The sequence below is a fragment of the Topomyia yanbarensis genome, chromosome 3 (assembly GCF_030247195.1).
Source record: "Topomyia yanbarensis strain Yona2022 chromosome 3, ASM3024719v1, whole genome shotgun sequence".
Classification (NCBI taxonomy): domain Eukaryota; kingdom Metazoa; phylum Arthropoda; class Insecta; order Diptera; family Culicidae; genus Topomyia; species Topomyia yanbarensis.
The window spans coordinates 138,663,490-138,679,877 of record NC_080672.1 but is presented as its reverse complement, the minus strand read 5'-3'; the positions used below and the strand labels follow the sequence as shown (position 1 = coordinate 138,679,877).

Sequence of the window (16,388 nt, the reverse complement as noted above, 5' to 3'; positions counted from 1 at the left end):
CCAATCTGGCGGAGGACAGTGAGCAGAAATGTTTCCAAGCTTTTCGGAGATTACATGCGTTTCTTCTGTTGTGATTTCGTTATCTGCATGAAAATAGCCGATTTGTCACATTTTGCCGCTGAAGTTCTTTTTTGAGTGGCCAGCGGGGATCTTCAGGCGTGTACTAGCGACTTCCTCGTAAATGGCCCAGTCCGAGTGTTGGTATAACCAGCAGTGGCGATGAGTCGTAGCTGGTCATACATTATATGCTCCGGAAAATTTTGCTATTCCCGTTACCGGGGAGGATGAACTAACTACAAGCCCCTGGTGGTCCTTAGCCTAGTTACACTTAAGGATTGACAAAAAATTATTTTTAATCATATTTCTAGGCCAGTGAAAGTCGAAACCTGTGGCAACTCCATTGAAGACTCGTTGAAGTCCGGTCACATCGCTGTGGCGACCGTAGTTGGTTCTCCTAAAAGGTAGTCGCAGAAGAGAGTTAGTACGCAGTGTTCGAATGCGGGTTTGAAGATTCAGGCGTTCTAGAATAGTAGTACAATCCATTCTGGCAGAGAGTAAGTCCGAGACAAACAGGGCTCGAGAGCAGTCCCTTCGAATGCTGAGTGTATCGAGGTGTATCAGCTGGCAACGATTTTCATAGCTCGGCAGCTGAAATCTGTTTTGCCATGGGAGATCACGAAGAGCATCTCGTATCAGCGTATGAACCGACGTTGGACAGCCTCGATTCTGCCAATCCCGTTCTGGTAGTACGGATTCCAAACAGCAGAACAATATTCTAACGTTGAGCGGACCAACGCGCAGTAAAGCGATTAAAGACAGTATACGTCCCTGAAATTTTTCGCTATTCGGATGATGAACCCAAGCTGTCGTGATGCCTTATCCACGATGTATGAAGTATGTTCTTTGAACGTTCGTGCCGAATCCATGATGACTCCGAGATCCCTGATGTGAGAGTGTCTTGGAATGCTCGAGTCGAAGAAATGGTAGTTAAACTGAGTCAGATGGCGTTTCCGCGTGAACGTAACGATTGAGCACTTGCTAGGGTTTAATACCATTCTGTTTAGATCACACCACGCACTAAAGCTATCCAGTTCCCTCTGAAGAAGCTCGGCATCGGTTTTTTCCCGTATAACGTATGCGGAATAAAATTTGGACAAAATTCAAAAGGCAATTTTTTTGTAGAAAACCATTTATTAAAAATTCTCTCTGTATGAAAACAGTTGTCAGCTTATTAACTTAATGTAGAAAAAAAATTGAGCCCATTCGAGAAGCTTTATGATAGTTTACAGGAACTTTTTGCAAAGGATTCAAAAAAATTGATGTTGGCATATTCTTAATTTCTTTCTTAATTTTGATTATCACGTTTGTTTGTTTTAGGTCAAAAATTATTGGCATATGCTCTCTGCTTCAAATTATTCCAGAAATTCTCATTTGGGCGAAATTTTGGTACATTTGGAGGTTTATCAGCCTTTGGTACAAAAAGTATGTCGTAATCCTCCAATGCGCCAAAACTTTTTTTTGGCATAATAGCTAGGTGCCAGATTGGGCGTTCGCTGCCATTTCGTTCACATGGTATCTCCTAGCGGGTCGAAATTAACACTGGATGTTTAAAATAAGTGTGCCTAGAGTATGACGTTTAATATGATGCCTTGCAACCGGTTGCATTTTTGTTTTAATGCTGGAAGCGTTGTCCAAGTTTCATTCCGCATACGTTATGTCGAAAAATTTTCATGTCGTCGGCTAAAGAAAAGCGGGGTCCTTGTAATGTGATATTCACGTCATTAAAGTAGAGAAGGAATATTACTGGACCGAGATGGCTTCCTTGTGGTATGCCAGATGTAGCGAAGAATAGTGCAGATAGACCGTCCTTAATTCTGATTTGGAGTTGCCTTCCATCGAGGTAGGAACGAAACCAGCGCAGAAGTTGTCCATGAATGCCGAGTTTGTCCAGCTTCGCTATTGGGATATCATGGTTGATTTTGTCGAAGGCCGCAGATAGATCCATGTAAATAGCATCGGTTTGCAATCCGTTAGCGAATCCATCGATTACATATGTCGTGAACGAGAGCAGGTTGGTCGTTGTCGATCGTTTAGGCATAAAACCGTGTTGTTACTGTAAGGTGAGCGTAAGTCGGGAGGTGTAGTAATTGAAGATTTACTGCGATTATCGTGACAAGGATCGAGGGTTGCGCCCCATCCGGCTCCGATTCCCTTCAAACTAGATTTTGGGTTTGATTGGGGACTTGCGCATTCCGTTTCAGGCTCATTTCGGTGATCGGGGTGGAGTTTGAGCAGCACGCTTCCAGCATAGCAGCAACTGGACTTGTGGATTGGTAGTTGGTGGACTAACGTTAGTCTCTGACGGGGGCCATGAGCAGCCGGCGACGAAGCTGAGGCTGCAGTCCGAGGTTGACCGTATAGGGCCGGGCGGTTGTCACTTGAATTATCGGAAGGTTACATTTATAGAGCTCCATAGCCTAGGAATGGAAATGATGGAAAGGTGTCCTAAATTAAGTTTTACACCAACCGATATAACCCCACAAAATGAGCCGGATGAACTTAGTTTGAGAATTCTTGTTGGTTTGTTTACATGGGAGTTACGTGAGTTCGAATGTAACAGATGAGCACCCGTTGCACTTGCACTAACGCAACTGACAAAGTAAACAAACAACCAAGAATTATCAAACATGAACTTCATTCATCATGAGTTCATTCGTGTCGTCATCTTGTAGAACTTAATTCATTGGCAACCAACTCCTTTTTTCAAATCACAAAATGTTTTCGGAGGAGATTTTCAAATGAATATTCTCTGTAAGCCGATAATTATTACTATTTGTCATGACTCACTTCAATAAAACTGAAAAAATACTTTTTCCCTAAAGAGATCAAAAGATGATCTGTTCTCTAAAATTGCAGCTAAAGTAAAGAACATTGCAGAAGATACTGAATTTTTTGGACTGGATATATAATACGTTTCCCGTAGAAATCTTCTAAAATTTAATTTTTTGAAATCTACTTTGGAGATTCAAGACAATTGAGATATAAACATGAAATGTAACATACGAATTTCTAAGGGCGAATGACCCATCGAACAGGATTAGATTTCTTTTAATATCTAGTTTTAGTACTATAAAGCTACAAACATTTTTGCGTTTTTTGCGCATAACTATGAGATTAATGAAACAACATGAACAACAACCAATCGGTCATGAAAGTGACTTCCAAGAAACCATCCCAAATATTCACGAACTTTTTAAGCAATGAATCAGTCCGGGAATTTGCTTTTGTGTTTGAACCACTCCTCGATGATTTAGTCGTTCTATACCTAAATCATACGATCGAGTGCAATCAATTAATGTTCGATCCAACATTTCTAATCCACAGACGGCACCACTCTTCTGGCGTCCAGTGCTCCAGCCAGTACCTATCCCCACGCGGCCACTCTACCCAGCACCGGTAAGCAATTAGCATCTGCACCTACCTCACCAGCGAAAAAATCTGTAGGCCTCGCCAGTAGTGTCAGCTTCGCCGATCGCCACCAGCGCTTCCAAGCAGCCAACACCAACCGATTGGTAAGTATATTTACATGCCGGCCTAAAGGCATTCCGCATGACCAAATCCAGCTGTTAGAATTCAGTAGAACACAGCACAACAATAGCTAACTAGCACCAATACAACTCACCTACCTTGATCCGAACCTACACATTTTGGACAATGAAACACAAAATTTACACCACGCACTTCCACTGAAATAATTTAATGGAGACGTGTGGTACTTTGTAAATAGATTCTTTCGTTCCATCATCGCATGACTTCCTCGCATCAAGCGTGCTAATACCGGAACCTTTTTTCCCCGCTCTTCTTTCGTCTCATCTCCAGAACAACTCCTTCCTCAAGCCCCCATCGTCATCCGACTCTGGTTTGAATGGCACTAAGTTACACTCCGATTCCATCCCGGTTTCGCCGGCGCTCTCATCCGTCTCGCAAACCTACAGCGGTAGTTTTAGTACCGGTGCCCCGGAAAATGTCACCAAGTCACGGAACATATTCGGTACCCTGAGAAATAAACTGTCGCTTTCAAAGAAGTCTAAATCGGTGGATAATACGCAGTACAGTCCCACGCATCCCGGCCAGATCCACAGTGCTTCATCGACGCTCAGTCGCGGGTCTTCGATGGATCAGCGTAAGAAATCTCTGGACCGACAGTTTTTTTGTTTTGATTTTTGTTAGTTTCCGTTAGTAACCCGAATACTTTCTATTTTTACATAGGATCCAACCTCTTCCCGAACATCAAGAATCTCTCTCGAAAATCATCTATTTCGGAATCATCTGCCATATCCGGCCTGTCTAACTCTAGCGTCCGAACTTATCTACATGAAGAGTCAACACTGTTGCTAGAAACGCTGGAGAATAATATCCTGCGACACTATCTGGTGCCGATCGAAGTTGCCCTCCGGCAGAAGACGTGGAAACGCAAAGGAACCAAGCTGCACGTGTACAACGATCATACTTTCATCGCGAAGCATATTGGAGGGTAAGTGCGTTGCCTAAGTGAATAATATTGGAACCTTGATAAGAAAAAAATACCTCTTACATTGCCAGTCCGGCTTGAACCTTCGATCAATCCGGTCACAAAACTTGATAGCTCTTGATTTACCTAGAGTTTTTTTTCTAGACTACCAATTTTTTTCCTCGATCAGTCTTTCTCAAGACTCAATCTTTTTGCGTTTCTCAATAGAAAGGTATATATATATATATATATATATATATATATATATATATATATATATATATATATATATATATATATATATATATATATATATATATATATATATATATATATATATATATATATATATATATATATATATATATATATATATATATATATATATATATATATATATATATATATATATATATATATATATATATATATATATATATATATATATATATATATATATATATATATATATATATATATAGTAATTGCTCTGAAAATTACTTTTTAACCGAGACCTGGAGGGCCGAGGGCACGGCAAATGTCTGTGTGTATGTAAGTATGTATGTATGTATATGTTTGTATGTGACCAAAAATCTTACTCAATTTTATCAGAGATGGCTGAACCGATTTCCGCAAGCTTAGTCTCAAATAAAAGGTTCATTCATAACGTTCCTAATGGCTACTATTGAATTTTTAATGGGTCCGACATCCGGTTCCGGCATTACAGAGTGATGAGTACGGTCACGCAGCAAATCGCGTTTTCAACTTATACAGCGATGAATGTAAAAAGATTCAATTCAATTTTTTTCAAAGTGTGTGCAAAACTGGTTGGATTTGTAGTTCTGGGTCACTAACAACCATTAAAAGTCTCTTTGGCCACCATCGACGGTTCAGGAAGCCCCGGTGAAAGTGTCCGAATGCAGAATAACAGTAACATCGGTTTCTCGGAGATGACTAGGTCAAGGCTCGGAGGACAGAAATTCATATACCATTCGATTCGATTGTGTTTTTTTTGTAGTAACCACCTAACCACCTAGAAACCTAACCACCAGAAACAATTCTTACTATTTTCTCACCATTCTTTCCCACGGAACTACATCAAGGTACTACTTCATGGGGAACTCGTTGTATTTTCATCGCACCTGTTTCTTTTACTCACGAGTTTTCCGCAGCTATCTCGGAGACTCACTTGACCCATGAAATGGTTTGACCTTTGAGCCATTTAGCTCTCGACTCTTCTCTTGCTTTTCGTCTCCATCTATTACACTGAAATTTAGCTCTCGGTTCAGTGAGCCGTTTAGCTGATGTTTTCGTGAATCATTGAGCTCCCCTTTCCGAGAGTCATTCAGCTCCAAGTCTTACCACGATCTACTCGAATAGTCTCCGACGGTGAACTCACCCTACTCCCCGATGGAGGAATTTCTCCCGGCACCGTTACCTGCTTCTTTGAGCCACTTAGCTCCGAGCTTTTCGAGATCTACTCGGATATTATCCGGCGGTGGAAATATCTTACTTAGACTGAGAGTTCCCCAGTGGCGGATTTTTTCTCATTACCTATTTCTGTTTCGTGAGCCACTTAGCTCCCAGTCAATTAGAATCCACCCTACTGTCAATTCCTCGGCGTTGGATTAAGCCCGATATCGATGTTTGTTATTGTGAGCCATTTAGCTTACCGCTTCGTCCCGATTTACTCAATCCAGTCCCCGGCGATGGACCTAGCCTACTCAACGGGCCAGCCGATAAGTGCCGAGGTCTGTCCAGCGATACCGGGTGGAGCTTAGCTTCCGGTTCACTGGCGCCACAACGACCAACTTCTGGCTGTTCGACGATCTACTCGATCTAGTCCTCCGCGGTGGACTTCGCCTACTCACGAGTAACCCGGAAGGGTGTTGAGGTCGGTCCTGGCGTCTGGTTCGCTAGTGTCCCGATGACCAGACCAGTGCTGCGTCGCGTACTACTTAACTTGTTCCGGTGGTTGACTAGTCCACTCCGGCGGGGGGCTCCCCGGCGGCTGAATTTTTCCCAAACCCGATTCGTTGTTTCACAGTGGCTTTCTAGTCGGCGACGCTGTTTTGTTAATCCCTTCGCTAATTCCTCTGCAGCTTGGAAAGTTTACTCATCACTACTCTGTTGACCGCATCCCAGATATACCCATCGTGGCACAACTCTTCGACGATATTATCGACTGTCACGCCGGACATGCACTGATAATATAAATTCGTAAATATTATGAAATTGATCATGAAATACACGAATTCATTCGTCGTTTTCTGCAACGAAGTATTTTCGTGCATTGTAAATAGTAGGTTTCGTTCATTTCATGAACAAGAATGGCCGCTTGGTGAACAAAAGCTTTCGTAAATTTTACATATTTGGTATACACTGCACAAATGTTATTGTTGATATCGACATTATTTTTCGTGAATGAAACGAAATGTTTTGTTTATTTTAATAAGCGTTTGTGCGTATTACGAACGATTTCGTTGGTTTCACGAATTCATTTCGTTCATCACAGAAAAGTTTTCGTATTTATTAGCATATTATTTTTTCATTCGATCTTTTGGGATCGATGTTTGACAACAACGATTTTTGTTAATTTAAAAAAATCGATCTGGCCAAATCGATTTTATTGTGGTATGAAGAAAATGGTCGTTCGATGAACGAAAGTTTTCGTAAACGTTACTTATTTAGTGTACATTGAACGAATGTTATAGTTGATAGCGACATTATTTTTCGTGAATGAAGCGAATAGTTTCGTTTATGTATATTACGAACTATTTCGTTGGTCACACGAATTCATTTCGTTCATCTTAGAAAAGTTTTCTTACTAATTGAAATATTTTTTTTTTTCAATCGATCTTTTAGGATCGATTTATGACAACAACGATATTTTAAATTTAAATGATCGATCTGGCAAAATCGATTTTATTTCAATCTGCTCGCCTCTATAGAGGACTAGAAAGTTTGTGGTGTGGAGTAATGGCCGCTTGATGAACGAAAGTTTTCGTAAATTTTACATATTTAGTGTACGTTGCACGAATGCTATAGTTGAAAACGATGTTATTTTTCGGGAATGAAGCGAAATGTTTCGTTTATTTGAATAAACGGTTGTGAATATTACGAACGATTTCGTTGGTCGCATTCGATCTTTTAGGATCGATGTTTGACAGTAACGATTTTTTTTAATTAAAGGGATCGATCTGGTAACATCGATTTTATTTCAACCTGCTCATCATTATTGAGGACTAGAAAGATTGTGGTGTAAAGAAATGGCCGCTTGATGAACGAAAGTTTTCGTAAATTTTACTTATTTAGTGTACACTGCACGAATGTTATCGTTGATAACGACATTATTTTTCGTGAATGAAACGAAATGTTTTGTTTATTTTAATAAATGTTTGCGTATAATATGGACGATTTTGTTGGTTGCACGAATTCATTTCGTTCATCTTAGAAAAGTTTTCGCATTTATTACCATATTTTTTTCAATCGTTCTTTTAGGATCACAACAATGATCCATGACAACAACGATTTTTTTTAACTGGCGAAATCGATTTTATTTCAACCTGCTCACCTCTATTGAGGACTAGAAAGATTGTGGTGTGAAGTAATGGCCACTTGATGTACGAAAATTTTCGTAAATTTTGCATATTTAGTGTACATTGCACGAATATTATTATTGAAAACGGCAATATTTTTTCCGGAATGAAACGAAATGTTTCGTTTATTTCAATAAAAGAAAAGTTTTCGTATTTAATAGCATCTTATTTTTAGATTGCTCCAGCAGAGAAAAACTCAAACTTCTTCATTCAAAACCAACGAGCAGTTCGCGATAGCTCAGTTGGATCCGTACTGCTCCGGATTATGGATCAACTGGAAGCGAAAGAGGTTCAAGAAATCTTCCTGAAACCGGAGGACACGGATACGGTTACTAAATAGTCAGACCGAGATCGTCGTGATGATCAACAATTATTGACCCATATTCTACCTCTCTTTTGACGTTGACTGTTTGACTAATGATGCTCGTAAATATTACGAAGACTTTCGTATATAGCAGTGAACAATTCGTTTGCCTAATGAAGCCGTTTCGTAATAAGCCAACGAAAGTCGTTTCGTGATTTTCACGAAAAACTCGTAATAAAAAATAAAAGTGTTTCAATTGAACTACGAATGATTCATCATATGTACGAAAAAAATCGTATATTTTATGAAAATTGTCTGCACGAATCTAATTCGCAGCGATTTACGAATATTTTCTATCAGTGTGCCCATTCGAACTTCTTCGAACCTGTGCCATTCGAAGACCACGTGTTCGCTCGACTCTTGCTCGTTCACATACTTTGGGCGAAGGGGCAACGAAGCAAGCTCAAATCGATGCAGGTACTACCGGAAGCATCCGTTCCCGGATAAAAACTGCGTCAAATGGAAGTTTATCTCTCCTTGCAGATGAGAATCATCCCGACAATGACACATACTGCCTCAGATGTTATCCTTCTGTAGGTGCACGCGATACAATGCGAAATGTGCTTGTCAACTTCGTCCGGTTCCGCTTTGAGTTCAGAGCAGCACCCCAGTCCGGTACACCATACCTCGCCAAGAGACGCCTCGTGCTGCATATTACTCCTCCGTGACACTATATGTGTCACTCCAGCAGACACTAGATCCATGAGAAGTTCTATGAATTCTGGTAAAGTGTTCTTTAAATTAAAGTGAGTCAGTGCCGGATGCCCCGGAACACAATCCCGGGGCCCACACTTAGCATGAATATAAAATCATTCTAGACTATATTTTGAAAAAAATGTCTCACTCAAATCAGTAGCAGCTCAGAATCGCACATTGCAAAGTAATCCGCGTGATCAAGATTTTTAAAGAGCATCAGACCGATCGGGAACGAGGCATTGCATATTATTGAACCAATTCAATATTTGGTACACCACGTATACAAAGTTTGAAAGTCACCGGACCTTAGCCAACCAACAAAAAACCTTGCTTGGCAAGCGAACTGCGGATGTGGCCGGATTTAGCATGTTTCAATCTGCCCGGTCAGTCTTAGACTGGCGCAGAACCAATAATGTTAGTTTTGTGGTACACTCTGCCGTACCAAAAAAATAAGCCGTCATGAAAGTAAACGTTCGTGAATTCCAAAAAAAGAAGTTAAATAGAGCCCTTGTGAAAGTATCTCCACGTATCTATCCTAGCTTTACCTTAGATTTGACTAAATAGGTCATAACAAATGTGCGTGCATTTTAAGGATATTTGAAGAAACTCGGCCATTTGGTGGCGTATATATTTTTATAAATATTCAAAGTATGTTTTACACAAACAGAATATTCTTGTAGTGCTGAAATAAAATATATTTAATTTTTAAATTCAATTTTCTCTTGCTAAATTCAAAACTTCCGTTTATGGACACTCGGCATCTATTATAGTCCGACTGTTTTACCTTTCTGGCATTGAAGGGAATACTCCCGATCATACTGATAGATTCGAGTAATGTTTCGTTTTAAAAGTAATTTTAAACAAACTTTACGCGACAACTAAGGTGTTGACCTCTTCCAATATCGAAAAGTGATCATGTTATGGCTATCTTCGACACAATAGTTTGTTGAATAGGGATACTGTTATTATTATATAAAATTCGCCTATCTGTAAGCGAAGTGGAATATTGATTGGATAGTCAGATTAGGCCATCTGGGAAGAGCATAGTGCAGGTGATCGGTCAGCTACACTGTACGCAGCTCACCTGAGTTTGAACTCCCACCACCACATATAGTGTGTTAGGCCGTTTGGTACTATCGGTCAAATCGGTCCGAAAAACAAATAACTTTTTAAGATGCACTCAAATTAACTTTCTTTTTCGACGATTTTTAGACATCAGCAACGACATCAGGTTGTGAAAATCTGGAATAGCTATTCGCTGAAATTCTACTATATACCGAAGTGATCGATCGTCATAATCACAATCACTCAACGGTAACATAAACCTAGCTACAGAAAACATCAATGTTCGTACACGCAAAAAAGTTTCGGTTGAAATTACTATTTTAGAGGGTTAAATTAATTACATTACACCCACAATTTTCAGCTGATAATATTATGATTTCGCTGCAACCACATAAACAATCATTTCTATCATATTAATATCTTTGGTTTCTGTAGTGTTCACTATGTTTGTAGTATTTTCATCTCACCGTATGGTATTCGTTTTTACTACGAAAGTAGTCAAGTTGAGAAGTAATATTCTCCCGTGATGATTTAAGTTCATAGTAAATTTTACCATACACGGTATACTTTTTACTGTAAGATTTTGCTATACCTAACAAATATAATGTCACAAATAAGTGTGTCATTCTGCTAATAGTTATGAATGCATTGAGGGGTCTAGTTTTTTAGAAAATATACTTAATTCACGAGTACTTACGGATGACTATGATGAAGCTTGAGCTCAAATTCCTGACAGAATTCAACTAGTCTGGTTTATGGTTATCCTAAAAGAATCTATTACATCGACAGTTTGTCATAACACTATCAAAATTTCATTTTAAACTTACCACTAGACTTTCCAGTAATGTTTTCCGGACATGTGATTGTGGATGTTAAATTATATTATATATATTTGTAAAAAATTCGTTCTCGCAATAAAATAAGCAACACAAATAAACTTGTTGTGACGAAAAACAAAAACAAGTTAATTGGATCGAAATGTCGCACGCCAACATTCTCTTGTCACTTAGAAATACTATGTTTCTAGTACATTTAAACGGAAATAATAGCTGAAATTTATTGTAATGTTTACAAGAATATTGTTTTCTGTGTACAAATAAGTTTTTAATATTTGTGTAAACAATTGAATGAATATCCGTTAAAACAGTAGCACTGCCATGTCATCATATCGCTACTAGCTTATTGTTTTTTAATCTCTATGTGATCAGCTGTGAATTCAGTCAAGTTCACTAGCGCACCTGGTAGTGATATCCCAATCACTTTCAAATAAGCCGCTAAGTTTTACAACTACAACGCTCAACGTTTTGTGTTTTCTGTTACTGCTATTTTAAACTAATCGATTACTTCGACTAATCGATTATTTCTTAGGTTTTAATAGATTACGATTAATAGCGATGTAAAAAATAATCGATTATTGGAAAAATGGGACATCCCTAGTAGAATGTACACATGGGAGCAAAGCACATCGGAGTGAAGAGGTATATTGAAAAAGAGAAGAGCGGTGGTTCGAATGAAAAGGGCAAAGAGCGTTTTAATTTGCTCTTCTCTTAATTTGCTTGGAGGTGCATTCCATCCCTGGAAGTGAGTAGAATTTTTCGAATTTTGGGGATTACAATTTCACTGCTGGAATAATTCAGAATCCATTTAACTATCATATCGTAATCATAAAAATGCTGAGAAAAAAACAATGCTTTTATCGTTTGTCTCTCGCGGGAAATGGGTTAATGCGTGAAAATATTTTTTTTCTAAATTCCTTTTCTTATAAAGCCTCTAGACTAGTGCTTTTCAACCGGGAGTGAATTCACCTCCAGGAGTACGGCGTATGCTGAATTATGTCGGGCATATTTCGACTTGTTATCCTAATATTTCCATCGAATTATTAGATGTATTATTCGTTGGATATATTAGGATAACAAGTTGAATTTTGCCGGGCATAATTCACCATCTGCCGTACTCCTGGGGGTGAATTCACCCCCGGTTAAAACACTGCTGACACATTCTTTCGTGACGTTACAACGATTTGACGAATCTTCATTCGACAAATATATCATAACTTTATCAAATGAACACCTATACCAAAACTTATTACAGATTCAGAAAGTAGACAAAATTTCACGAAAGATTCAATCAACTAACTGAATATACTGGCAGAGGATTGTTTTATGACCGATAATGTAACCCCAACAAACATTTCGTGGCTTTTTGAACGTTTTAACAGTTGCTTTATTCAGCTCTAGCTGAACATTGGAGGTATACGTGTAATCATATATCGTTTATTCCACCCTTAAACATCCGGGATTTGGAGAATTTATACAGCTTGTCTGATTAAGACACATTAAAGAACAATTCTTCAGCATGTATACAGCCTGAAGAAAGCCACAGTTCAGCTTCATCAATAAACCTTTTCGTTACCGCTATTCAGCTGAGAAAATTATCATAGAAAAATTATTAAAAAAGACATTTATTTTAAGTTACACACACACTATCAATCTCTTTGGAAGCCATATATTTTATTAGTGTTACGTTACAATTAGAGAAAAATTGTATTACCTTGTTGGAAGTCATATCACGTACCTGGATCCGAACCAGCAACCTGTTGAATACTAAGCACTTACCTTACTGTCTGCACCAATCTTGCATACATCGAATGCTTAAGATTTCACCGATGTACCGAAAAGTCTAGGCTGCTGAATAGAGTCTGTACAAAGACTACACTAGCCTTTTATAGATTTGAGTGAATCTAGTTGGCTTGGGTTCGAATCCCAACCTACGATAATTTTTTATGCGATAATTTTTAGAACATTCTGAAATTTCAAATTAGACAATTTACTAATTTCAAAACTAATGTTTGTAGACGTTTTTTTATCCAAGATGAGGACTTTATTTGCCATACCATTTGGCAAATGGTCCATGGAAACAATTCTGCTGCCAAAAATTTACCGCATCGTTCGAACAAAAATTGTCTCCTGTGTTCAATAAGTAAACAGACCATTTTGAATTAAAAGGTAAATTTACGTAAACAAGGGCGCGTATGATTTGGCAAGCTTTTACATTGAAAAACTGTAAATCGTTGGTTTCACATGCTGAAAACTCAGTAGATATAAAACAAAATAAACCTAATATATGAAAACATTTCGATTGGAATATACCGAAACACTTAGAAAATATACTGTTTTCTCGCTTGAAGGATTTGTCGCCAATGTAATAATCATATGTTATTCCAGGGACTTTATAGTCCACAGATAGGCACTTACTTCGAAATAGGAATGGGAGATGCAGAAACGAATTTTTCGAAATCGATGTTGTTAACTTAAAAAAAAAATTGATCTGGTAAAATGGATTTTTGTTTCAAAATTGTCATTGAATCGAGATTTTTTTGTTTCTTACAATCAATCTTTTTGTCTCGAAAAATCGAGAATTTTCCGAGATATCAGTATAAAACATTACACATTACTCGACTGTGCGGAAATTTGGTTGGGTTCAACTAAATGTGTATGTATATGCAAGTCCTTGGTATGAATTATTTTTTAGGTTTACTAATGCATCGAACCAACTTGATAGCTTCTTTTTGTTAGCAGACATTTTTTCAGGCCGAAATTGAAATTGCAAATTAACTGCATGAAATTGTAAAAAACACTGTATAAATGTTACTAGAGCAAACCGTTGAAGCAACAAATAGAATAAGAAAAGGGTTCTAGGTGAGAAGTATTTCACTTAAAAGTAAAAAAAAAAATAATGTGCGTGTATTGGGACTCGAACCCAGGTCGATTACCATTCGTCATGGTTCGCTAATCGTGTCAATTTTTGGAGTAGGTACAATTACCTTTGTGTTTATGTGTTTAATTCAGCTAAAAGTCAAATGTGGTATAAGAGCAAATGTATAGGTAGAATCAACCTTTTGAAGAGTGCAGCTTAATGATTACAGGTAATAGTATTGGTAACAGCATCATTTATTCAACTCGTAATTCAGTCTAATTAAGATGGTTGAATAAAAGCATTAATGCTGTCGCTGCAACATTTGTTAGTAGTATAGTTCAGCCTAGTTTGAAGTGGCGAATACTGAAGATTAAATAGGCTGAATAAACTGTTAATGTTTAAATAGTTCAGCGAAAGTATTATTCAGTTTAAATAGCCTTTAACCTGCTTTTAATCAGCAAGCAGTCTTATAGTTCAGCTCCTAATGTTGGTTGGGACGTGACGTTACAACGCGTCACAAATTAGAACTTTCAACTTATTTCAATCACATTCAGATCATCAAATTCTAGTATATTCAGTCTAGGTTGATTGAATCTTTTGTGAAATTTTGTCTACTTTCCGAATCTGTAATAAGTTTTGATGTAGCCGTTCATTTGATAAAGTTATAACATATTTGTCGAATGAAGATTCGTCAAATCGTTGTGAACGTCACGAAAGAATATGTCTGCTGTAGATCATTAATTACAGGAGATGTCAACAAAAGATAATTCATCAAAAGGGTAGTTTATTTAAACGACAAATAATAATAGAATAAATATATATTGGGACTAGATGCATAAATAAAGTATGCACTTTACACGGAATGCCCCATGTATATAATACAAATGTCACATACCTCTTCACAGTATTGATATTTCTTTAAATTTCAGCGCTGTCCTCTGCCACGTGTGCAACCGTAGCATCGCACGCCGTCCCGGTAAACAGGGCTACGAGTGCCGTGATTGCCTTATCCAGTGCCACAAACCGTGCCACGTGCGAACACCGCAGGCCTGTCCGAATCCGAAGATCCTTTCGGTGCAACTGTGAGTGCCTCTTCCTACTAGGTTGTAACATTCCGTTAATGATTTTTTTTCCCTTTGCATTTCTTTTGAACTCTTATTTCTTATTTGAACCCCCCAAAGAACGTCATTGCCCCTACTGAAAGAATAAAGCGCAATGGTTTCATTTAATCTAAGTAGAATTAGCTTTCAAGTGCTTTATTGATGAAATCCTATTTCCCCAAGTAAGTTTCTAAGTGTGCGTGTTCCTATCGTATTCTCGTTCAAGTAGTGCATGAAGCATTTTATTGAAAACCGAAAATGTAATAAATCGTATGAGCATAGTTTCTTAACTCAAATTTGTCAAAGTTTTTTGTAGTGTGAAAACAATTGGTTTCTGCATTCATTAAAACTAATTCCTATTTATTTTAGGCGTGATGAAATATTGTTGTGATTTCTACATAATTAAAGCTAATCTCTATATTTTAGGTTGAAGTGGCCGTTCATATAAGTGGACAGTTCAGTGCAGTTTCACATGAGCATTTACGTGAAAACAAAACAACAAGCAAAAAACAACGCTTCAGGTATATTTGTTACCACAAGAGAAACAGAAACCGTGACATATTTACCAGTGGACGGAGTTCTTTGAACTAGCTATACGAATCGAATACTATTTTGCCGCTAAGCTAATACCGACTACAAAAAAAAACTGAATTTTGATGAGATTTTCCCTTGTATTTTAATAAATACACTATTATAACTAATAATATTGATCCGCCAAACATGTAAATAAAACTAAAATGGAAAGGGATACGACCTGAAAGCTTTAAACAATCTTAATAGTTTCCTGTCTAATATCAGCGATACATAAAATTACAATCTCTGGTGAACTAGGTTGTGAGACCAATCCAAACTGTTGCGTAGACGAAACAATCTTGCACCAATATGCGTCTCGTAATACATAAATAAATATTTAAAAAGCTTTAGCTGTGTAACTCTGCTCTTCTATTATCCTAATTAAAATTCTAACACTGATCAAACGTAGCAGGTTATTTTGGTCCACTAAACAGCAAAAGTAATTTATTTTATTGAAGAGGGAATAAAATCGAATTTTCGACGTCGTGAGGTTAAATTGTTACAAAAAACATGGACATTTTTTTTTCGAAGTAGAATAAAAGAAAACTTTTGAAAATGCAGGAATCTCGAGCGAGACAAATTGAAAAGCAATAGTTATTAGCACATAAAACAACTGGAGAATTAACTTCCCCCCTTCCTATAACCAACCAAAATTAATTGGATTGAAAAAAAAATAATTGATGCTGACTAATTTAATTAAATAGTGTGCAAAATATTTTTGGTAGAATATTGTCTGATCACTACATTGAGAACCTATTGATTAAGGGGTTACATACCTTTTTATT

The 16,388-nt window shown here is 37.7% G+C and overlaps 1 protein-coding gene across 12 annotated transcripts in view; it reads left to right on the top strand.

Annotated features, from left to right (window-relative positions):
- Positions 1-16,112, top strand: part of LOC131693278 (uncharacterized) — a 91,915-nt gene extending 75,803 nt beyond the window's left edge. For 11 of the 12 annotated variants that reach the window (XR_009306206.1, XR_009306205.1, XR_009306203.1 and 8 more), the window contains 6 exons: positions 3,385-3,572; positions 3,880-4,183; positions 4,270-4,534; positions 14,860-15,012; positions 15,112-15,212; positions 15,457-16,112. Coding sequence is in view for 1 of the 12 variants with exons in the window: in XM_058980987.1 (XP_058836970.1) it covers positions 3,385-3,572; positions 3,880-4,183; positions 4,270-4,534; positions 14,860-15,012; positions 15,457-15,478 (932 nt within the window). In the remaining 11 variants the exon portion in view is untranslated. The remainder of the gene's footprint in view (positions 1-3,384; positions 3,573-3,879; positions 4,184-4,269; positions 4,535-14,859; positions 15,013-15,111; positions 15,213-15,456) is intronic. The other variant, XM_058980987.1, reaches the window with a different exon arrangement.
- The last annotated feature ends 276 nt before the right edge of the window (positions 16,113-16,388 follow it).